The sequence below is a fragment of the Falco naumanni genome, chromosome 5 (assembly GCF_017639655.2).
Source record: "Falco naumanni isolate bFalNau1 chromosome 5, bFalNau1.pat, whole genome shotgun sequence".
NCBI lineage: Eukaryota > Metazoa > Chordata > Aves > Falconiformes > Falconidae > Falco > Falco naumanni.
The window spans coordinates 17079795-17103840 of record NC_054058.1 but is presented as its reverse complement, the minus strand read 5'-3'; the positions used below and the strand labels follow the sequence as shown (position 1 = coordinate 17103840).

The 24046-nt window shown below is 40.5% G+C and overlaps 1 protein-coding gene across 7 annotated transcripts in view; it reads right to left on the bottom strand.

Moving 5' to 3' along the window:
- ITPR2 (inositol 1,4,5-trisphosphate receptor type 2) overlaps positions 1–24046 on the bottom strand; it is a 268891-nt gene that overhangs the window by 32239 nt on the left and 212606 nt on the right. For all 7 annotated transcript variants that reach the window (XM_040594004.1, XM_040594005.1, XM_040594006.1 and 4 more), the window contains 7 exons: positions 16851–16958; positions 14229–14421; positions 11283–11408; positions 8270–8445; positions 6789–6953; positions 4449–4644; positions 2270–2362 (listed from right to left, as the gene is read on the bottom strand). In XM_040594004.1, coding sequence (XP_040449938.1) covers positions 2270–2362; positions 4449–4644; positions 6789–6953; positions 8270–8445; positions 11283–11408; positions 14229–14421; positions 16851–16958 — 1057 coding nt within the window. The remainder of the gene's footprint in view (positions 1–2269; positions 2363–4448; positions 4645–6788; positions 6954–8269; positions 8446–11282; positions 11409–14228; positions 14422–16850; positions 16959–24046) is intronic.

Here is a 24046-nt window from a genome sequence, read left to right as displayed (position 1 = left end):
AGGTGAGACACACGAGTGCCCACGGGGATCTAGCTGAACTTGCACCAAGCAGTACCAGGCCTGGGAGTGGAATGAATGAGTCTTTGAAAATATCCCCTTTTACAGACAGATATCTGTGCACCTTTCTAGCACAGGTCTTTACGGGATACAGAGCACAGAGAGCCACGTACTATAAGATGTGAAGTTCCTTGGAGTGATTAGGGGCTTCACAAGGCAGACTTAAGTGATATGGAAATGCCTTTGGAGTGAAGACTGGGAGACTGAGGGAGATGAGACAAAGTATTTTTATGCCGACAGCTCAGTGCAGCAGTGGGGAAGCAGGCTGCAGACGGGATACTCTGAGCTGAGCAGACTGGCTCCCCGCTAACTCCCTCACCAGCATGAGCAACGACTGAGCACACACTCCACCAGTGAAACTTAAGGAAGAAGCAGAGTCTTATCAGAACAAATGATCAGCAGTGACCTGATCTGAAAAGCAATGTACTTATGTCTCCACTCTGGACTTGAGATGCCATTGAAAACATTTTATATTTCCTACAGACAGCTGTGGGCTTCTCCATGCTGCTACAATGCGAATCTCCCCACATCTCAGGTCTTTGCCTTCCACTGCACTCACACTTCTGCCAGAAGGGAGATCTGTCCCAGGAGAAGACAGAAGATAGAGCAATACTTTTTGACAGGTGATTCACTGGCTAAGATGAACAAAACTGTTCTTGCTGAATGTTGGGTATTTTTATGTTACTGGATAAATAAAACTTCAGCAAGATTAAGTGACAGTGCACTTAGGTGCTTTGTATAGCCCCCTTTCATTATTGTTTAATATTAAAGGAACAGTATCCAAAGAATAAGGAATGTGAGATTTGTACCATTTAAAGAGCTTGGCAAAAGCCACACTGTGTCTCTTTTGACTGACTGATTACTCTCTGAATGCAGCAGCTTTGCCAATAGCTCTTAGACTGTTTTCTCTATCTAGTCAGACAGCTTCCCATGTTGTTTATGAGGCCTGTTTACACAGCAGCTGGGGAGAAAAAGCCTACTTTTATCACCCTCTCCCTGAAGCCTTTGATCCTAAAAACTCCAAAATCTGTAGTAGAAGAATAAAGCTTACGAAACAGTGTTATACTAGAACACAGGATAGGAAGGGACCACTTATGTCCCCAGTTTCAGCTGCCAGCAACCACAGGCAACTGTGGCAATAAATACTTTAAGCCTGTGGACCATCCACTGTGCACACACCCACGCTGCAAAGGCCACAACACACTAAAACAAACGCAACATCTGTAGTGAAAGACCAACCACCACAACTAGACTGTGCCACAGGAAGAGAGTAGGACAGACAGGGTAGCACCACCACCAAAGGTCCCTGTCTAGCACCACGTTTGGCCAACAAAACTCACAAGTGACCCTGTAGCCTCAAACTACAGAAGAGGACAAAGCACTCTGCCAGCTCGATCGAAGAAAAATTCTTTCCTGCCCAATATCTGGTGTCTGGTAACTGCCCCAGCAGGACACACTGGTCAGACCTTGTATTTTCACTGAGTACATTTAGAGTTGACAGGGTCCTCCTGACATACAGGTCAGATTCACAATGCAGGTATCAAAGTACAACCAGGTGGACTCATCTGCTGAACCAGAGCAATTAAGCTCTTCACTTGTTACAAGCATGAAGCAACACAACTTACCTATAACAAGAAAGGCTGGCCACTGCATTTCCTTGCATTTGCCACAAGCTAAGAATGCACAGGTGGACTGCTGCCTGTGCTTAGCTGAAACACAGTGACTCATTAAGACATAGTAATTTGATTCTGGATTTGGGCTCTTAGGTCTTCTGGCTACACTACAACCTTGGCCTAGATGCATGTAAAAAGTATACACAAAATCTTGCTGACGTATGCTATGCCATTAAAATCAACTTATGTGGCCCACAATGGATGTAATAGTGGCTCATTGTGTGCAGGTGACAACGCTGCAGATAAGCAGCAAGCTTTTTCTCTCAGGAAAGTCAGCTGGAAAGAAGCAACCTGTATGTTCAAGCATAATGATTCAGCAAGCTCTTTTAATAACAAAATGAATGTCAGTGCAATTGGAAATCAGGCGTGGGAAGCACTCGTATTAAAGGCAAGTTGCCAACTAAGCTCCAAGCCTTGCAGAAGTTGAGCACTTACAACAATGGTCATCACTTCTCACACTAGCAAAAGTCTCTGCAATAGTAACATGCAAATCCCTCCGCTCTAACTGATCACCAGTTTGGGGGGACTTTTATACCAACCTGGGTTAATAATTGGGATGCTTGTGGAACAGTTTTCTTTTGCACAGGCTCCCATCATTGATGTGAGGGTTGTAGTGGGGACCTCACCAATGCCTGTGGAAAAAGCAGGATATTGACAAAAAGACAGATAACTTCATTGCTACTAAGTTTTAAATCATTATTTTCTAGAAGCGAGTCATTGAGTTGGAAAGTTGAGAAGAAAAAGCAGAACAAATTATACCACCAATTCCTCTTTCCTCAAACAGTCTGCCTCAACAGCTCAAAGCAATCATAAGGAACAAAAACAGAGTTTTATATTTACTGTATATCACAGTTATACCCATTTCATCTCCTGAAATTAATGACTCTACATCAAATGCTGCTACTTCTGGTTAGAACAAAATATATTCAAAGCAAGAAACAACTGTCAGATATGAAAATAAAGTCAGTTTTAAAACCATTAGATAAATTATTCACAAAAGCTGACAAGAAGGACACCATGCTGATGTTCAGTTATCCTGAATGTAGAATATTTAAGAGTTTTCAAGTATTATAACACAGTTTGGTACTCACTTGTAAATATCTATGGGTTTGTGTAAAACACTAATTTAACATTCCCAAAGTGGGTAAATGTGTACATCAGCTTGATTTTATCAAACCAATTTTATCTTGTGCATCTTCAACAATTTTCTGCATTTCGAATCAGAGATACAAAAAGATTTAAGGAGAAGAAAATGAATGCAAAATCACACAACAAAAGTAACAGTCTAAGACAATCTGTGTAACACAGGAAACATCCACTCTGGCTTTCTCTTTGTGCTACTTTATAAAGCAAAAATCTAAAGCACTTGGTTGGCATGCATAATGTTCCATCACTACAGTGTATTTTCTTGATGAGTTTTTGATCAGGAATGGCAATGCTTAAAGCCAGCAAGAAAATACCCACACTGCAAAAACGTGCCAAGAACCCAAAAGAAGAAACACAAACACACAGGAACTACTGCACTGGACCAGACCAGCGCTGCGTGTAGCCTCACATCCATTCTTCTAAGATGGTCACAATTACCTTTCAAAGTGAAATTTCACATTGTAAGTTCTGTCCCAAAAATGAACGGTAAGTCAAATATAAGCCAACTTAGCCCTTTTAAGATGATCAATGGCAAAAAAGAAAGGTGTGTTAAAGAAATCCTTTAGGTTCCTTTGTTTTTTTCATATGGTATCAAAACAGCTACATAAGTACACCATGCCTACGAGTCCTGAATGATCTTTGCCTTGTTTGTGTGCTTCAGATCCTGAAATAACAAATTTAGGACAAGCCTGGCAAATGTGGACTGCACACAGTCCAGGATGGTTTCCACTATTTGTTGTGTGCTTGTGTACAGGTCTGAAGAGCTCAGTATTTGGGAAAATCATGCCTCTAGGAATTTAGTCACAAGCTATTCTCAGGTGTTTCTACGCAGAGTTACTTCTCTGCCCATGCTCCCAGCAGGGTGGTTGGCAGTGTATACAAAGATCTCAACAGACCAGACCTGGCTTTTTTCCAGCAAAGCAAGTTTGTAACTCTCCATTCACATTGGTAAAATCTCCCATTCCCTTAAGGTGAAGTCCCGGCCTTTTGAAAACTGGTTAAAAAACTCCTAATGATTTTAATGAAGTCAGGATTACACACTATTGGTGAAGTTCATGAAATACACACTGAATTTAAAAGATGCTTCAGGAAACCTCCCATCAGTAGAAGATGGGATCTGTAATAATTTCTGTTGGATGAAGTTTAAAAAATAATCAAATGAATAAACCTGCAGAACATGTTAAGATCCCGTGCCTCATATAGTACACAGAAAATACTATGAGCTGCTTTGAAGGTGAGTTCAGAACCCATAGAATGCACTTGGAGTTGCTCTTCCAAATACTTAGGAAATATAGATTTTTGGGTTTTTTTATATTGGCATGAGTTTGAAAAGAAGACATAAAAAATTAAATTTCAGTGTTAGACTTTTGTAGTTCAACAGGTAAGCCTAGTCTAACACAATCCTATACACATTAAATTTTACTCAGAGACTTGCTTGAGTTCTAAGGTATATGGAATCAGTTCTTCTCTCACAGATGCAAATAAAGAAATTTAATTTCTTCAGATGAAAGCTAGGCTAGGCAGACAGAAAAGGTGTACGTTGGAAGCAAATTTTAATATAAAAAACAATACCTGCAACAGGGGTCCTGATTTTCAACCTGTCAACCTCCATGATAAAGTCATCTTTCAAGAAGAGGAACCCAATGATAGAGAAGAGATAAACTAGGATGAGTGCTAGCACTGCAGTCAGGATAATGGAACGACCATTCCGGGTAACACTTTTTATCACATTTAGCAATGTCTCTTCTCGGTACACCAGATCAAACAGCTGGGAAAAGCACAGAGTAGAGGCAAAATGAATATAAATGAAGCAATATACAGATGCTACATAGGAAAACAATCTGAACTACTGAAACATACATCTAGCCATGTTCTAAATTCTCAGCTTCATAAACACACAATTAACACTAATTTCAGTGGGAGCTAGGCATGCTTGTAGGAGAAAATCCAAAACAGGACTTCAAATTTTAAGATCAATTACAGTAAAATCCAAAGTCATGAGGTATATATGAGCCTGATCCAGACATGGATAACAGTTACCAACAATATCCATTGTTTCCCCATGTTCAAAACCAGGCTAGATTAAAATTAAAAAACAGTGTCTTCATACTATGGATCTATATCTACAAAGTAATTTTTCATGTTATCTCCCATCTGATAAACATGCATGAGCTGCAACTCAAAAAAGCACTCCTGCATGTAATTACATGTCTGTAAACTGTTTCTTGGAGCTCATGGTATCATTTAAAAGTCACTCACATGTACAAGGATTAGAGCCATGTCTTTTTAGGACAAAGTTAAATTCATTGCATTGTTTGTATAAAACTAGAAACTTCTACTCTTCTTTACTCTGCACTATATGCTTTCCTGGTATTTAACTTTTTTTTAAAAAAGTATACATTAAGATAATTGTGATTTAAATGTCAAAGGCCTAAAATAGCAATTAAATGTGATAAGAGCTTTACAAGAAACTATAGCTTTTTTTCTCTTACAATTCTATTGATGTTTCTATAGTGCTTTGGACCTTATCTATAATGCATGTATTTCCACTTCAAAACACTCAGATTACAGATATAAAGTGACACGCTATGATTTATCAAAATGGTCCACAGAAGAAGGTATTAGCCACAATTCACAAGATCTGAAATCCACACCCTTGTGAAAGGACTAATAATAGAGGGAAGACAGTTATCACTCATTCCATACATGACAGAGCTTAAAATGAGGATCAAATATTAGCGTTTAGAATATATCCACTAGAAAGTGAACACCTGGAAGGAACTTGGGAACATGGACAATTATAACATCCATGAATCATGGACACTGGTCAATAGCAGTCACTGAAAAAACAGTAAGTACGTAAAATGTTTCTTAAACTACTTGTCACTTTGGAAAGTATTTTAAGGTAGGGATCACCTTACTCGTTGAAGAAGTAACAGATAATCTGCTGTGCATTTTTTAAGCAGGAGAGTTACATCCATTTGAAAAGGGTCCAGCCACAAAATCTTGGCTCCTTTGAAATCTGCCTGAACTTTGAAGCTGACTTCAGCATCAAGATCTGGAAAACCTGACTTCAACAGGAGCTCTACCAGAGGAAGGACTGAACCCCTGAAAATTTTAGTGTGCTTAACACACCTCTGTGAAATGCTGGAAGTTCACCACTATTCAGGAAGCTGAGAAAAGTAAAACAGGAAAGTGAACCCATGACCACAATTTAGTCAGCCTCCCTACAAGTTTCACGCATTCCAGTATAAAGCAAAAGGATTAGAAAACAAGAGCAGTGAAACACCTTTTACTGCTATTCAGCATGAAGGGAGCAGTTAGCTGAGTTTAGCATAATTTTGTATGATTCATTTTCATTGCACCTGTATCATATTATAAAAAGGCATTCCATCTGGGTAATGGCAACAAAAGAAAATGAAGTGGGATACACTTAAAGCGATGAATCTTCCTGCTACACCAGAGGCATGCCATCCCTGTTTCCCAAGAAATTTATTTATTTATTTATTTTATTAGGGCTGCAAGATGAACTGAGGAATGGGATCCTTTGGTCTAGGTATGATGCACACACCAGTGGACAACTCCTGTCCCAAAGAGATTATGACTGACACAAGACACAGGAACAACAGACACAGAATATATGTATGCTGGGGAAAGGTGGGAGAAAGGAGTGGGCTGTATGATCACTGTCTGAAAAGAAAAGGGTGAATTTTTAACTCTAAAGCAGATAAAATAAGTCCTAATAGAAACAGGTTCTAATGAAAACAGCAGCTCTTAAGGGGCAGCAGCACAACGGTATGCTAAAAATACATGATTTGGCTTGATTGTCAGGAAGAAATTGAAGACAGCTGCACGGGTAACGGTATTTTCTATTTTTGCAAAGTCTTCCCCTTCACAGAAGCACATACTTACCAGGAAACTATAGAAGAATTCATGCACGCAGAGGCCCAGCATGCAGACCAGGACATACGCTACGTGATAGAGAAAAGCCATGTCCATGATGACTGCTCTGTAGCCACGGGTAAAAGTTCCACGGTTCCCAACAAAGCTCACCAGAAACACTATTTTGTTACAAAGCTGTGGGGAGTAACAAAGCTTAGGTTTATTCCATCAGAAAAATCATTTATTTCTTCTTTGCATTACTGCAGCATGCAAAAAGTCTAGATAGGTTGCTTTGACTAAACACACAGTTTTAGACAGCTGGAGTGAGAGGAGAGAAATCCAGCTCCCAAGGTAAACTGGGAACGAGCCTATGACAGTAAGTGGAAGTACATCACCCTCTCTAACACTGCATTGTGCCTTGTTACATTGTGATTTATTTCTATAACATCAGTGAGCAAGTAGGGCGGGATTAATGTCATGAGGCATTAAAAGAATAACTGGGGAGTGAACTCTTAATGATTCTGAGTTTAGACCCAAGATTACGTAAGAGCAGCTAGGCATGCTATTACCAAGAGAACACTAGTAACACAACAGAAAGTGTGTGGGGTGTGTGTGAGACCTACTGTTTTCTTCAGATCATGTTTTAAATATAAAGTCCCTAAAAAAGTAATACTGGGGGCATTTGTGAAGTATAGCATTCAAGCAACAGCATCAGATTCTCCACTCCTGAGCTTTGCCTGCACGTGAACAGCGGTGTAGAAGTAAATACAAAAGGGGCTAACCTCATCTGTTCGGTAGTCCAGGACAAGCAATGAGGACCGAACATGTTTTTTTTTCTTTCACAAATTTGACACGGGCACGTGCTGCTTACTTGCCTTTACCTTTGCTGTACCTCTGGGTAGTTTTAAGAATCTGAAATTCTCACAGAAATGGTGGCAGATAGCCCAATACTCTGTGCTAAGGAGAATTAGAGCTGTAGCAGTCAGGCAGAAATCTAAATAGATGACTTGTGAGCATGACTGTATATCTTACCAAGCTCAGTAAGCATGCAAACAGATTCATGTCTAAGTTAAAAGATCTGGCAAAGGGCTGACAGAATTTTTAATTTTGTAAATGTTTTTCTTCTCAAAAACATATTTAGGCTCACAAAAACATCTCAAAAATTTATGCCAATATTGCTGAGCATATTTGTAGAGAAAATTATTCTTTTAGCATTAGAAACTGTAAATTTGATTGACCTTATTCAGCAATATTTCTTTAAATTTCATATTGTTTTTATTTTTAAAATATTTGCATATGCACAAACCCAAACCAGCTTTTTTCTTAGCTTCCCAATTTGCTGATACTGCCATTTCAGGATGACTGGAAATGATTTATTTTTTTGGCTTAACCAGTGAACCAGAAAAAGAAGTTCTTTGCACAGCTCTAATCAAGGGCTTTTTTAAATAGGAGACCCTTAGTATCTCTGCTTCTGCTGAAAGGGAAATTCTGCTTGCTTTTGAAGTACTTACATTAGCAGCACCAAGAAGTATCAAGGTAGGACCAAGCCCTATAGTATATATAGACCTGAGAATAACAGACACCAAAAAGGGTCGAATACCAACAGGCTTGGAGATGAAAAACAGCATTGCTGTACAGAATGCCACTGCTATCCAAAGGAGGACTGAAAACAACGGCGAGAGCGTGCCTGTATGGAGGAGAAAGGGAGATGTGAGAACAGCATCTTTGGAGACTCCATTTTTCACCAAGAAATAGATCCAAAAGATCAATTCCTTTGCCCATACAGCTAATAAAAAGCATGATTTATGCATCACAATTGCTGACCACAACTTGCCTTAGTTGCAGCAAGAGCTATTATCATAGTATTGTTGATTTTTGCACAGGTATATTAATAAGAGCAGCTAATGAAATTTCCATTACAATCGAAGGAGTGCTCAGAGATGAATCAGTTTACCCTTCTCCTGGAGCAAGCTACTAATCAGCTCCCTTCTGCAGGGATCATTAGGGCTCCTCCGGTCTAATTCCATGATTGCTCAGCTACAGAAATAGCCGGTCCTCGGGGCGGCACAGCAAGTGGCACTGCACTGCAGCGTCACGTTTCAATCCCCAACAGCACCAAAGCGCCCCGGTTTTAGAAAAGCAGCTTTCCCCTGAATGCTGCGGGCGTTCAGCGGGAGCCTCCGCCTCTGCACGGGAGCAAGGCACTTGCCGCATCAGCAGGCAGCCACGGGGACCTGGGCAGACACAGGCAGCATCTGCATTGCCGAGAGCAGCTGAATGGCTGTGCCTTGCTCCTAGGGAGGCAGTAGGTCCTGGGTCTTCTGAGGTCCTGCAGGCGTGTGAGCCGCTGCCTTCAGAGTCAGTCTCTTTGCTGCTCTGCAAGATGCTGGCTCCAGGCTCTCCCTGAGTTTTGAGCGATGCCCCTATTTTCCTTCTCTCCTCTGCTTAAAGCCCTGGAAACACAACACGTTGCTGGGATATAAAAAGCACATTCAGATCTCGGGGCGCTGTCACACTTGTACACTGACTTCTATTGTTATCAGATGAACTAAGAGGTCAGTGATGGGGGAGAAGGGAACAGAAAATTTAGCTGGACTCACAATAGGAATCATGCAATCTCTTTGGCAACAGATACACAGCTGAGCAGCATCAGTGGGATTAGAAAACAATGAGGTGAGGCCCTAGCCTCAACATTCAGATGGCATCCAAACTTTTCCAAAGTTCAAGAGTGTTTATACCCTTGGCAGGAGGTTCAAGGGTGGCTCTGGCAGATAGTTTCTTTGCCAACAAGATTTGGAACTTTTAATGGATCCTAACAAATAACTTCCAAGTGCATCTGAAAGGTAAGGCCAAAGCACTCAGTGGTTCTTTAACAAATCATTTTTCCTTCTTCCCTGCCAAACGTCAAACAACTTCACTTCGCAGGTCCCACACCAGTAACGTGCAGGCACACACGCTGGAGGCAAGGAGTCCTCATCTGGAGCGCAATTGTGCTTACGTCATATCATGTAAGAAGTGCAGGTATCTACTAAAAAGTCAGCATTTTGGGGATGATTAGATCAGCCCAGGCACCTCCGACATGAGTATAGGTGGAATTAGGCAAGGTGAAGGGAAAAAGTGGGAGACAAACTCCAGACACTAAAACCTGTTAGATCAGGTTTTAGTGGAGGGGGAGGCTGGGAGTGAGAAGGCTGCCTCATGACCTGCTCATTCCATTTGGCCACACCACTGTTTATTGCTCAGGAACTGCTTTTGCTTTTACAAGCACTAGAAGCTGGAATCCTGAAATACGCCATCACTGAAATCACTGGATTACTGGGGCCACTTAAACTAATACGATATAAAGCTGCAGTTCAAAATACGTATTAATACCTACTGATTGCAGACCAGAGGATTTCCATGAGTATAGATCAGCTAAAATCTAGTAGCTTAAAAGGTTTATTATTAACTCCTCATTTCTCCGCTCATCCTGCATGGGGCTGTAATGTGTGTGCACTCTGAGCGACTCTTCAGTTTACAAACAGGAAAGCACTAAGTACAAACGCTTCCCTTTCACACAGCACAGCCCTGCAAACTTTGCTACACAAGGCTGCGGAGATGCCTGTGCTGTGACCTGCAGAGACCACCCTGCGGGGTGAAAGGGCAACGTGGTCTCCATGCCAATATATTTTAATCTGCTGCCTTTCTGTTTAGCCAGCCAACAGGAATGTTTGCTGGTGCCAATTCTGGTGTTTGTGAAAAGCACATGTATCTACTAGAAGCTGGACTGCTTCCACCAGCCCAGTTCACATGCCATCAGACAGAGGTGACTTTCAGTCACATTACTGACTGGACTGGACATGAATCAAAGACCCAGAGGTGAATGCCTCTACTCCCATTACCAGTATTCTGAACTACTTAGTCTCCTTTATCCCAATTAAGCTTGTTTTGGATCCAAAGAGGCCTCCTGCTAGTCTGCTGCATTTATTTAATGAAATTTATTATTTGCTATATTTCCTGTGACATGTGATAAAGCAGAGACAGAATCATAGGTTGTAAGCATATTTTTATATAATGCGTTTATCCTCTGCAGTAGTTACGTCCTTTTATCCCAATAAACAAAACAGTCAAAAGCCAACAAGCTAGTTTTCAAATCATTCTATTCTGTATGTTTTCAAGACCTGCAAGTCATTCAATTTGGTCAGTTCTAAGGAATCTCCGTCCTTTTTCAGCTCAGAAGCTGTAACTAAATGTGTGCAGTAGTACACTGCAATATGGCAATATAAAAAATAAATAAATAAGGAGAATTAGTTCAGATCATCTAGATAATCTTCAGCTTAGCAGCTATGTTCTGTCCATTTTACTTCATATTGAATGGGCCATGTCAGACACAGAAGATCAACTACCACGTTTCAGAGAACATCTGTACCTACTCAGAAGATCTGCACACAGAAGCATACCTGAAGATGCAGTTTTATATAACCTCTACCTTACAACTGAAAGCTTCTAAAAGTAAAAGGAAAAATAAAACCAAACTCTACTTGCCTTCATCTCCATCATCTCCAAAGGGGTAGAACAGAGCAACTGCTAAATTGATGAATACAGCAAGGTTGAAGGAAATGCTCCCCCAGAGAGAGATGTGTCTGGAGAACCAAAACAGGGGTGGATTATCTAGAAAAGGGAGAATAACAGCAATCAGTGAAATGAAAGCAGGCAGGAACTCTATCAGTAACGCCTCAAGGGAATTAAAAAACACAGATTAATGAAGAAAATACGCAGATCTTTAAAATTAACCAAAATAAACAAATATTAAATACAAGTTTAACATAAAACATAGTTTCAAGCAGAGCTTTTAATCCAAAGATCCCAATATAGTTTATTTCATATGAGAGTTTTGCCTCTGCTAAGATTTTAGGAATGGCTCTTTTGTGAAGGAGGCTGTTCACCTGCCTCTGAAACTGTAGCCTCTGTGCATGGAGAAATAAAATCAAGCAAACAAATACACTTTAGCACTCTGCATGCCAGTCAACCAGGAGACTCAGAATAGGTCATCCAGATGACCCGTTTGGAGCAAGTACACTGATGACATTATTCAAAGAATGATGGAATAGGCAAGGTTTCAGAACTGCACTATTTTCCCTACCTCTGTCAAACTAACGCATCTTGATCTTCTCTGGGGAGCATGTAAAATGTGGTCTGAGTGGAATTTGGTTGTATGAAAGCTGTCTAGGTCCTTCATAATCCAAGGTTACCTGCTGACAAACAGCTCGCTACTTGTGCTTAGAAGGACTCAAATGGAGCCATGATCTCCATATGTGAAGTGCTGAATAAACACACAGAAACAGTCTATACCCCAAAGAACCTATAACCTAGTTAGAAAAGACTAAAATGGGAAATAGGGCAAAACAGGGTTAAGATTTTGTGTCCAGTGTCACATAAACGATTCAGCAAAAGCTACAAACAAGATCAGAGGGTACTAAGACCCAGGTAAGCACTTCATATATATGACTGCTATACAACATGTTTAAATGAACATTTTAAACGAGATTCTATGTGCAATAGTGTGAAAAAAATCTCTAGCCAGAGAGGTTTATCTATTCAAACATGATATATTCCTATTAATTAGCTTTTTAAGTACTGAGAACCTTCTGCAAGTATGCAGAGCATATTCCTGACTTGCCTGCACCCAGATAACTCTTTACAAGGAGCAGACTCCTTCAACTGCATATGACTGTCTCAGGCTTTAGTCTAAATAGACTTTAATTGGGATTAGGTAAACATTCAGATTTTACTGTGATAACCTTATGCTGTTGACTGCTGAGATTGAAGCATTTGGAGCCACTGCAAATGGCATCTGTCAATTTAAGCAACAGACTGCACGCTAACAGACACCTGGCTAAAGAATGAACTGAGCCTCAACCTGTATTATCTTTTCAAATAAAAAAAAAAAAAAAACAAAACACATGGAGACTTGTGAGCCATTCCACTGATGAAAGGTACTGAGGAATTTCTGTTCTGAATAAAAATAAACCAATTTTCTTTGCTTATAGCATTAGGCAGGTCTGGTCTATGTAAGTGTAAGGTTGGGCTCTTTTATTTGTGTTTCTTAAGCAAAACCCACAGATATGATTTTGTTACTGCAGTAATTTTTCTACAATACAATGACTTTTATTCCCAAACAGACTGTGCACACAGGGAATTATTCTGGAATCATTTATTTTTCAACTTCTATTGTGGTCAGTTTGTAAGTACAGACAAGTTCCTACAGTGCCACCAAGGGAAGTGGACCTGGGCCTATAGGGTTCACGCTGAAGACTACTGCCTCGGAAAATTATAGCCTGGGAATTGACATTTATAAAAACTGCAGCCAACATTCATGCTTCCACCATGTTAAGGATGCTACATTAAACCATACTGCTTTGACTATCTGAACTCCCCGCTGCTCTGACCATAGATCCTACTCTGCCCATCCTTCCTAATCAATTGCATCATGTTGCTGTGAGCAGCTGATGTGTGCCACCCCAATGGCATCTGTGTTTTAGCAGTGAATGAAGTGATCACTCTCGTGTATTTTTATCTAGATACATATATAAAATGTAACCTCCTTCCCTATCCCGCAGGGATACTGTAGATGCTTTATTAGTTTGCAGCCTTGATTCTCTGCTCCAAAAGCAAAGGGCAGAGGTGACAGTGGCTGAGCTGGCAGGAGCTTCCCACCCCCGGGACATCGGCAGCAACCCCATTTCTGGCAAGGGCCAGCAGCTATAATGCTCACCAGTGAACCAAACATGAAACTCAGGGTACCTGGCTTGACTTCACTGCACCTCCTCTTCGGGTCCCTGCTTTGATCTCTCCCCCATGATCTTGACTGTGCCTGTCAGATCTGCAAGCAGCTTAAGGTGGGGCATGTGCCTCTCCCACTACCACGGGACATACACCAGTATGGGCTAACAGACTGGGACGCACTGCAGCCTAGTCAAGCAAGACTGATGCGAACTGGCAGAGGGGAACTGACTCCATGGGAGTCAGGCAGATTTAAAGCAGCTGAGGTTCTGGTGAGAGATGTTTTTAAGTGACTGACATTTACAAGTTTCTTAATGGTCTTTTAGGAATCTCCAAACCTCAAATATGCAGCTACACATGTTTTTGTTAAATATTAGGGGCTTTGGCTTAATTAGGTGCAACTCAATAGAGTTTAGTAGAACAACACCCAGTTCATCCATCCCTCAATTTAACTTTTGGAGTCCAAAACATCATCTTGAACACATTACTTCTATTACTGACTGCTCCACATTATACCTCTTCCATGGTGGCGTGCAAGTGTCTCAGCTGACCTATACTCTGCTGACCTGTACTCAACCCCTGAACAGTTTTGCCTGTTGCAATATCAAAGTGAACAGAGAAAAGTGAATGATTAAAACGAAAGTATTTGAAGGCTTAAAAGCAGGGTTTTAGCATAATTAAGCTATTTTTTGAAATTGCAATACTTACTCCTAATTTTCTTTTGCCATTTCATCTCGTTGTACAGATCATCTGTCTGCTGGAAAAAGTCATTGACTTTGCTCCCTTGCTCATCTCTCTCTGTTGTATTGAATACCCGACTTTTGGATTCCCGAGTGAGGAATTCACAAATATTGGGGACAGGGAAGACGATCTGTTCCATTGTTCTATCATGGCGAACAATCTATAAATAAAATGCATATTTTTTTTCAGAATCAGTGACTCTCCAACCGTTTTGTCATATCTTTTCTTGTTCATAGCTCCTCTTTTATTTATAAATTAATGTGTAAATTATTTGAACATTACAATGAAGCTGAACCTATCAGTGGTAAACCAAAGTAAAACTGCTTTTCTATCTTCAAAAGCTTGCCTGAAAATATGGTCACAAATGTATGTCTCAAGCAAAACCTAGATCCAGACCTCTCACAAATATAAAAAATGTTCTAATTCAGAATGGTTCAATTCTGCAATAAATTGAAATGAGTCTCTCACAGTCAACAGTGCAGAAGTTCTGGGGCTTTCTGCTCAAATTATGAAATTCTTTTCTCACCTTGAGTCTGTTACTATGATGAGGTAAGTTGTGAAGGTGAACATGCAAAAATAACACCTTGTTACTCAGTCAACACCTATATCTTGCCAGTCTTTATCTTCTTACAAGGTTTTGCATTGTTTGTATTTCAGGGCCTATCAAGTTATCGGTAAGTGAGCTAGATTTTATTCCATCTCACCACACTGTCATCAAAATTGCTTCTCCATTCTGATCATGTACTGCACACATTACTAAAAACACAGAAATGGATAGAAAACTCATCCTGACTCCTAGATCCATGTCTCTGTACAGCCACTGGTGAGAAAACCCCCACTATTTGACTTTCAAATCAAACAAACGAGATAACCTGATATAAAGGAGCTATATCTGAAATGCCAAACAGGTCTAGGTCTGCTTTCAGAGAAAGACCAGCAAACATCCATTTGATACAGCAGCAATGCTGGGTTGTGTTTCACTTTTCCAGTCATAGTCCTGTATTAAAGAACTCTCCCTTCTCTCTCTTAATTCACATTTATTAGGTGAACATACTGAAAATCCACCTATCTTAAGTAATTTTGAAAAGTAACGTGGTCAAGCACGTTGGCAATGGAGATGAAGGATAATTATGCTCATGTCTGCCCATGGACATGTGCATTATGTGAAATGTGAACTGGCAATTTTGAAGTGTCCTAAGTAAATAGTTGTGTCTCAGGCCAGCAGCTGCGCAACAGGACTCTGTGACTGCAGCCAACCTGGTAGGGTGAGTGAAGTTGGCTGACAGCGCATCTTCAGTTCTGTCAGGGACTTAATCGAAGAGGTAAGCTGCATGTGCTGCTCTGCAGAATGGCATTAAAAAGCCTCCCTGAGAACAGAGGCCTCCATATCTGCTCAAGGAACATAAAATCAGACCACGGTGCTTGTTTAATGCCTAAATTTACAACCTACCCAGATAATTTGGCTGATAATTGCTAAGCAATACCTCGGAAGCACCCAAAGTATTAAAATATGTTAAAGAGGAGCACTGAGCTCCTCTTTACTAAATACATGTAGTAAACTCAAAACTACAACCATGGAGCTTTCACCTACCCTGTGGTGGAATAACGTGACCACTATCAAGCAAAAAGGATGGTGGGAAACCTAGAAGGGCCCAGCCATGGCCTGTCTTGATGCAGCCAGGACAATACAGACCTGAGGTGCATGCGTCAAGCCTGCTCCCTACAAATGAAATGCTGATGTGCAACCAGGTCCAATGTTGATGGAGCTGGGGAGCCCACTGAAGATAAAATTATTGGCTCAGATTCAGGCTGGGCCTGTGTACAGCCATACCATGCAGTTTTCGTACTCATCCAATTTTGGACCTGATAGAGCATTTCCAAGAGAGACCCAGACGCCTCTTTTTCCTGCAGCCTCTTGCAGCAGCTGCCTTCACACCACACAATTTCTCCTCCTTACAAAGTCATTAACCACTCTGGATACTACAGTCCCTAACTCCTATCTTGATGCCTATAATAGCATGAAATCTATAAGAGCACAGGAACTGATGTACGAGTTAAGAACCTAAACATCTCTGTAGATCCTGGTCTAAATCCAACCCATGGCAGGGGTAAAGTTTAAAATAGAGAACAGAACTGATGAACCAGGCCAGGCCTTGGTCTTTTAAACAAAAGCCATACTGAATGTCTACACCACTTCAAAACCTCTTTGTACTCCAGCCAGACTTTTAATTCGATCAGTTAGCATCACTGGCTTTGAAACTCATGATTATTTATTTGAGTGATGTACCATACAAGATTATTCTTGACTTCATGACACAGCTACTACCCACAGTCATTATTTTCCTAACAAAACTTGTTCGGTAACACACAGGAAAGCTACTGTAAAATGATTACTTGGAGCCACTTTTAATATAGGTGCATTTCTTTTTCTCCCATAGCCAAAAGCATATTATTCAACCTTCTCATTCTCATAAATAATCTACACTATTTGAATAAGCTTTGCTGTTCAGAAGCTTAAAAAGAGGTGATATACCATGCAAAAGATGCAAACTTGTCTCATATTCAATCTTTTAGTGAGCAATTCTTTACCTCTATCTGTGCCGTATGATTGGCATAATACCTCAAGGCTTCATCTCCTTCATCTGGATCTGACCCTGGCTTCAGCATCTGTTGCAATGTTTTATTGTGACGAGCCAACTAGAAAAAGAAAAAAAAATCTGATTTATGTCCTGCTGCTGTGTTTTCAGCTTTATCATCTCCACTTAACTAACAAAAATCCTCTTTTCCCCCCATCCCCATATACTTACATGCTCAACCCAGTGGGGCTCTTTCCACAGATAACAACAAAAATGTAATTACTTGAGAACAACAGAAATAATTTAGTCTTAAAAAGTCAGCAGCAAGTCTTTGGCTGAGATTTATGAAAGGCAGCTTAGCCTGCAGCCTGGACGGGTTTTGGAGGGCTTTTGACAAATGCCAGAAAATTAGACTGAATGCTTATTTTCACTTAAGTTTAGACATAAAATTTGCATACCTCTAACTATGTAATTACATTTACAATTGAATTTTTTCTGTGAGCTAAACTGTTCTTCACCATGTTGTAGGTTGGTATTTCAGGGCTGCCAAGATAACGTCCATAACTATTTCAGAGGCAGGTGGACTGCAGTGGTGGGCAAACACATTCCTAACTGTACAGTTTATATACATGGCACATATGTATACACACATACACACAGAGATATGTATCTCCCATAAACTTACAAATTATATACATGATTCATAAAATACATCTGGTTTTGTGGAACAGCAAATATTTTAAGTGCTCCATAGCTGCACAAAGTTTAATACTGAGAATGTCAGCAAATGCATTCATGATTTAGGTCCCTTAGGTCAGTGGGAAACAAAGACCTAATTACAAGGCATGAGGAAACATTAGTAAAAATGAAATTTTCCCTATATCATAGTGAGTGGTTTTAACCCAGAAACTCTGAGGTGTTTCCCTCTTTTAAGGTGGAGGAAACTGAGACAGGAAAGGCAAGGCTATCTTGCAGATGTGATCCAGGTCTTAATCACTACACAACACTACCACAATGGACTAGACACAGACATTAGAAATGAGGAAGGCACAGCACGCAAAACAGCCACAAGAATTAGGCTCTCAAGTGATGATCACCACAGGTGGATTAGGATTGTACTACACAAAATAGTATAGTATGGTGAGGAATTATAAAATAATCACAAATCTACAAAGAAAGTGTCAGGGATCGAGTCTAAAAGTAATAATGGATCTAAACGGACATTGTAATAATCTAACCAGAAAGTGATCTCACTTGTTTATAAGCTATTTACATGTCTCACCATCCCCTTTGTATTGAAGAAGGGGGGGGGGGGGGAATACAGAGTTTATTTATTGACATTTACTTTTTATTTTTTATTTATTTTTTTATTTATTGATCACAATTGATCAAATTACATTTTTTTCTGGATCTTGATAGAAACTTAAATAATTAAAGATGAATGATGAATGGAATGTCCAAAAAGCAAGAGAGTACCAGAAAGGAACATTCAGGAAGAATAAATGTACTTCCTACAACTTCCTCATGGACAGAAGTCTGCTTGGCTGTGACAGTAGAGCTCTGAGTCTGTGTGGCAGAACATCAGCCTTTTATGAAAGGTTCATGAGTAGGTAATCAGGGAGACATGGAAAAAATCACATGGGGGTCAACTGCAGAGCAATATTCTTTCCATCAATAATAGATTTCTGCCTTGAATAGTTACTTTTTTACTCTGTCAAGCAAATTTACGGATAGTCTCATTACATGTATTAATATCTTCTGCAACTTCCACTTATTTTCCAGAATAAAAAGGTTCTTTAAGACCATCTGCCTATTTCTCCTTCACACAAGCCATATAACCTGATCCAGTCAGTAGTCTCTGCAGTAGGCTGACAACATCTGCTTAGCAGGACAACTTGAATTCATTTTCTAGAGGTCTTTTGCATCCCCCTCAATAAATGCTCTAGCACCATGGAGAAACAAGTCAAGCTTGTGGAAACAAGGTAGTCACTGTTTAAAAATTCCCTTTAAACAGTGTTACTATTTTTGCCTTTCAGCTGTATTGAATGTCCCTCCGCTTCTGTACTCCTGAAAGGGCAAGCAAGAACACCCAATTCACCTCCACTATATCATTCATCATTCTGTACACTACTGTCACATCCTCTCTTATTTGTCTCTCCTTTAAATTAAAACAATCCCTATCTTTCCCATTCCTCCTCAAACAGAAGACTCTCTGTGACTCAATTATTTTCCTTGTCTATCTCCAAATGCCCTTTACTTTGGCTATATCTCTTCTTTAAGATATGAAGAAAAGAACTGACTAGACAGAACACAATCACACCCTGCTTGGAGTGATTAATTAGCATAACCAGAAGCAAATATATTCCCCTTTTTTATCTTCTGTAATACAGAAGAACTTTGCCTGTATCTTGACCCTTTATTCTCCAATGTCAAGCATTAAGATTTTGAGTTTTCTAATAAATGACAAGTCAAGGATGTATGGATGGATAGTTCTTCTCATATTAAAATTACGCCAGTCTGGGGAAACAGACATGTATAGATTCAGAAATTTCCTTTAGTACCACAAAAAACTTTCTATAAACATACTTGAATTTGTATACAGAATTGGAAATGCCATTTGTAAACCATAAAAAATCTCAAGGCATTGATTGCTTCCTGATATGCTTTTAACTGTTCATAAATTTTACTGTAAAAGTATCTCTTGGTAAATTTCAGTAATAGAAGTTCCCTTACCACATGGACTAGAAGGCAAAACCATCTCAGCCCTCTCGTGTTGCAATGGGACTGACTAGCGCAGTATGTTAACGGACTGGTGATTTGAGACAGCGCTGATGCAGTGCATATTTCACTATCAGGTTTCACGTGAACAGCAGCAATGTGCTTTTAAAACCAGCGTGCATTCAGTGATCTTCATTACATTTTATTACACTGTCCTTTCAGGCCATCACTGTCTTGTGCTGGTGTGTGCACACAGCCCAGCAACACACAGCTGGGGCTTCCCGACACCACACTAGAGAAAATGATCTGAAGAACAGGCCAGGATCTCCTGTGCTAGCACTTCAGCTGTCAGCAAAAACACATCAGAAATGACCAGGGATTGCTGAGCAAGCTGGAGGAACTATGGCAGATTTCAGAAGGGAAACCTACCTACAGGTACCAGCAATAGTGCCAGGCAATAAGTGCTCACAACTTCATTTCTTTCTGCTCCCCCATCTCTCTATACCCGCTTACCTTCTGTAGTCAAGACCTTCAGACAGTAACCTCGGGGCAAAAGGTCTATTTTCTGCTTGTATTGCAGTTTCTATGTGGGATAGATTCCTCTACAATGACACAATAATAAGTACTGCTAATATTTCTGTATTGTCACAGCTACATCGATGAAAGAGCGGTGTGGACAGCAATCTGTGAAAGCTCACATCTGAAGCAGAGGCCCACAGTAAGACACAGAAAAGCTTTACAAATGCTATGTTATTTGGCAACTGCGATGTTTTCTGAAGCTCTGCTTTCATGATCCTTCCCTCGTTCTGTAATGAGCACAAAGGCCCACATGGGCAAAGGGGACTGTGTCAACAGACTCCTTGACCAGCACAGAGCTTTTTGTGAGATCAAAGACACAGCAATGAAAATAACAATGTAGTGACAAACTGTGAACCTAAAATATGGAAAGCTTATCCGAGCTTATAATACAGCCTAGGTGACAGTCTGTGCCTGGCATGTAAAGGCCGTGCAAACTCTGAATGACACTCTTTCGTATTTAACTCCAGTGATGTAGTTAAGTGTGTTTCTGAAGTCCTGCACGAATCTTTTGGGGGAGCTGCAGGGCAAGACACTGGCTGGGCATGGACAATAGCAACTGTAATGAAAAGAACAACCCCATTTACATTTGTAAAGTAAAGCTCAAAAATACATAGCAAGTGTAATTGATACAAAAAATAACCATCACTAGAGCCTGAATTTGCAAAGAACCCCCTGCCAAAAATCACCTCTGAGGAGAAAACTCTCAGTCATTCATTCACTTACCCATCAACCATGCCAGTGAAATATTTAAAATACCAACACTGTATTTTACTGTTCATCAAGATATATAGGGATGAGGAAGCAATAGCATACAATGGAACAGTGATTTCCAAAAAGGGGATGTGTAAGGCAAAAGCTATATGAATAAAGATCATTTGGCTTTCAGTTAGTTCCTGAGGAAGGACTGCTGTTCATCTTGAAAGATTTTAACTTTAAAAATTTGGAAAACACTGTAATAAAGCATCAGTACAAAATGTGAAAGATTGAGGACAGACCAAGAACGCTGAAAACATTAATAAAGAAAGAGTAGAGATAAATGACAGAATTACAAGTAATACTCAGTCTAAACTCCTCACACAACATGATTATAAAATCAGATCTGCTAGTCATCTGGGATGCCATAAATGATCAGCAGTGTGAAAAACCAGAGCAGATCCATCTTTTGCAATTAACAATATATTGCTTTCCTGCAGGCTTTTTGTTTTAAACCCAAGATTTCCTTGAACAAAAATGCAGTTATGTAAATGTTTTCAAACAAAAGGTGATTTAAAGCTGTGAATGTTCATGTCATCAGCTCACTGACTTGGGATACTAGATTGGTTTGCCAAAATACTTATGTACATATGTGTGCGCCTGTGGAAAAATTAATGGGAAAAGAGAAAGTAATTCTCCACTTCTCATTATCTCTGTGAAACACAGACCCCTTCCGTATTTTTACAAGAATGTGTCAGTCCCTCACTGCAACTTGTAAAAGGTGTCTCCTCTGTTACTCAGGTTCTCATCAGAGTTATGAGGACTAACCCAGTACACAGCTGAGACGGTTGTCAAAACTCCTGATTTCATCAGGATCAAAAAAGGACAGGAGTCCAAGAAATATTAGCTAGAAACAGCAGGCAGAAGACCCCCAAATTCTGTGAGATCTATTTCGCTCTCTAGCATTTTCAACTGCCAAACCTGGGAGGTAAAGGTGACTTTTTATGACTGGGATGGTATAAAGGGATCTAAATGGGTGAGGCTTAGTGTCCTGTAAGCAACTAGGTTTTTCACAGAAGAGTCGGTTCACTGGCAAAATGTCAAACGCGTTAAACTGATTTTCTAGAAAAGGCTGATGCTGTAAGCTGTAAGCTATAAGCTTTGGATAACTGGCTGAGAAGCACAAATAAAGACACAAATAGCTTCTGTGCCTTGCAACACTTTATATTTACAGCATTATACTATAAAGAAGTATTACAAACATGTAAAAAAACAGAAACAAAATCAGTTAAAAAATTACTATCGCTGTCACCAATTCTCTTGAGTTTTTTTCTCACAGTTGTAAGGCAGCAGTAAGGCTGTTACCTGATGGGGGAGATGCACACCTGGTAGGGGAAGGACACTGGGTTAGCCAACCCTCTGGTGTGCCAGCCAGCCCCCTCCAGTGTGTCAGGGCAGAGGGAGGCCACTACGCAGCCCTGGAAGGTGATGAACTAAAGACCTTGGGGGAAGCGAGGCAAGAGCTGTTTGTACAGAGCTGATGCCCAGTGCATGGCATCTCATTGAGCTGCTGTAAATTATCTTCATCTCTACCCTGTCAGTAACCTGTGGTACTGCAGTGTGGGTTGCCAGCCTAAAGGCTGGTGGTCTTTCACCAGGGAGAAACAAGACAAAATCAAACTTGCAGCAACAGCAGAATAATTGCTTCTGTTCAGATTAGTTTCACCTTGCTGTGCAAACAGACCTGTGCAGCTGGGGCTCATTTACAGCTACAATCTCTTCCTCGTTTTTCCCCTTCAGTCCCTTGGCTCCTGGAGCCAGGCAGTGTGAGATCTGGCACCACCAAAGCCCCCTCACAAGGGGAAACCCCAGTCATCTCACCAAACGCTTCATTTTCTGCTTAGAGAGCAAGAAAGGATAAAAAAGCTGCCTGGGGACTGACAAGAAAAAAACCCAAGGGCCGAGAAACAAAGAGAAAGTCAAGGGAGCAGCAAACAGGATGGGTGACAGACAGAAGAGGACAGGAGACAGAAAATGAGACCTTCTTCCTCGGCACGCCAGGACTTTACCACATGCCAGCTCCCTGCCCAGGGCAAATGAGAACGCTCCTATTCCATCGGTAAACAAGGAGAGAGAGAAAGCAAAACTGTAACAGCAGACATTTTTATTCCAACTGGCTGTACTTGCAGTAATAACAACTTCTCAACTCCCCATGTTCCAATCAAAACTGAACGGTGCTTTCTGCAATACACAGGGCAACTTCCTTTCCAGAAGTCATTACAGTTTTATAGAGCGGCACCTTTGCACTCTACCACAAAGCAATCTGTTAACAAACATTAGGAACAGCAGGGATGGAGCAATGGGAGACTCTCAAATCAAGTATTCATTGATTTCATTTAGATGATTATACTGTACAGAGCAACCAAAAGGGTTTAGAGTTAATCTTCCCCTGATGGCTTGTGGTACATGAGCAGGGCCCTGGGTGGTCCAGACGCTTTGGATTCTGTTGCTGGGTCCTCCATGGCCTTGTGTAACCTCTGAGATAGCACCTCTCCTACCCAGCCTCCATACGGTATGCGCTACAAGTTGTGCATAATAGTCATCTATGTACCTCACAGGGAAGGGACAAATAAAATACCACGACGTTATCACGTAAGAGAAACCACCGCAGTTAAGTGATCTCTATCACTATTATGTTTGCAGCCCCCATAGTAATTTTATTGCTATTTTTGCTGTGGTTTTGCTGTTCTTTCATCCTTGATGAAAGCCAGCAGAAGACAAAATGACTTGCTGATATTTCAATGAGCTTTACTTCCATTTGTTGTCTTTGTAATTTCTTTCACAGGCAAAGCTTGCTTGCAGAAAAATAAAGTGTGTGTGGGGAAAGTTCCGGTCAGATAAAATGTTTTGCAACAAAACAGAATTAATTTGAGGGGTGCATGTATGTGTGAAACATCTCTGCAGGCTATGTGTAAACTGTCATAGGAAGCTGTGCCTACAAAAGCCAAACCAGCTCAATGCATACATTGGTCACGGCTTTTTTCTGTGTACGCTGACCATACTAAAGATAGGACGTAGACAGCAGTGTGCAACCCGGAGTGTTCCAACAGGATAACATAACTGCACTTGTAGACTGCCTCCTATGATTACTGTAAGCAAAACTCTGGAGAGTACAGGATGAAAGGAAAAAAGGAGATGATAGAAATGTCAGACATGATT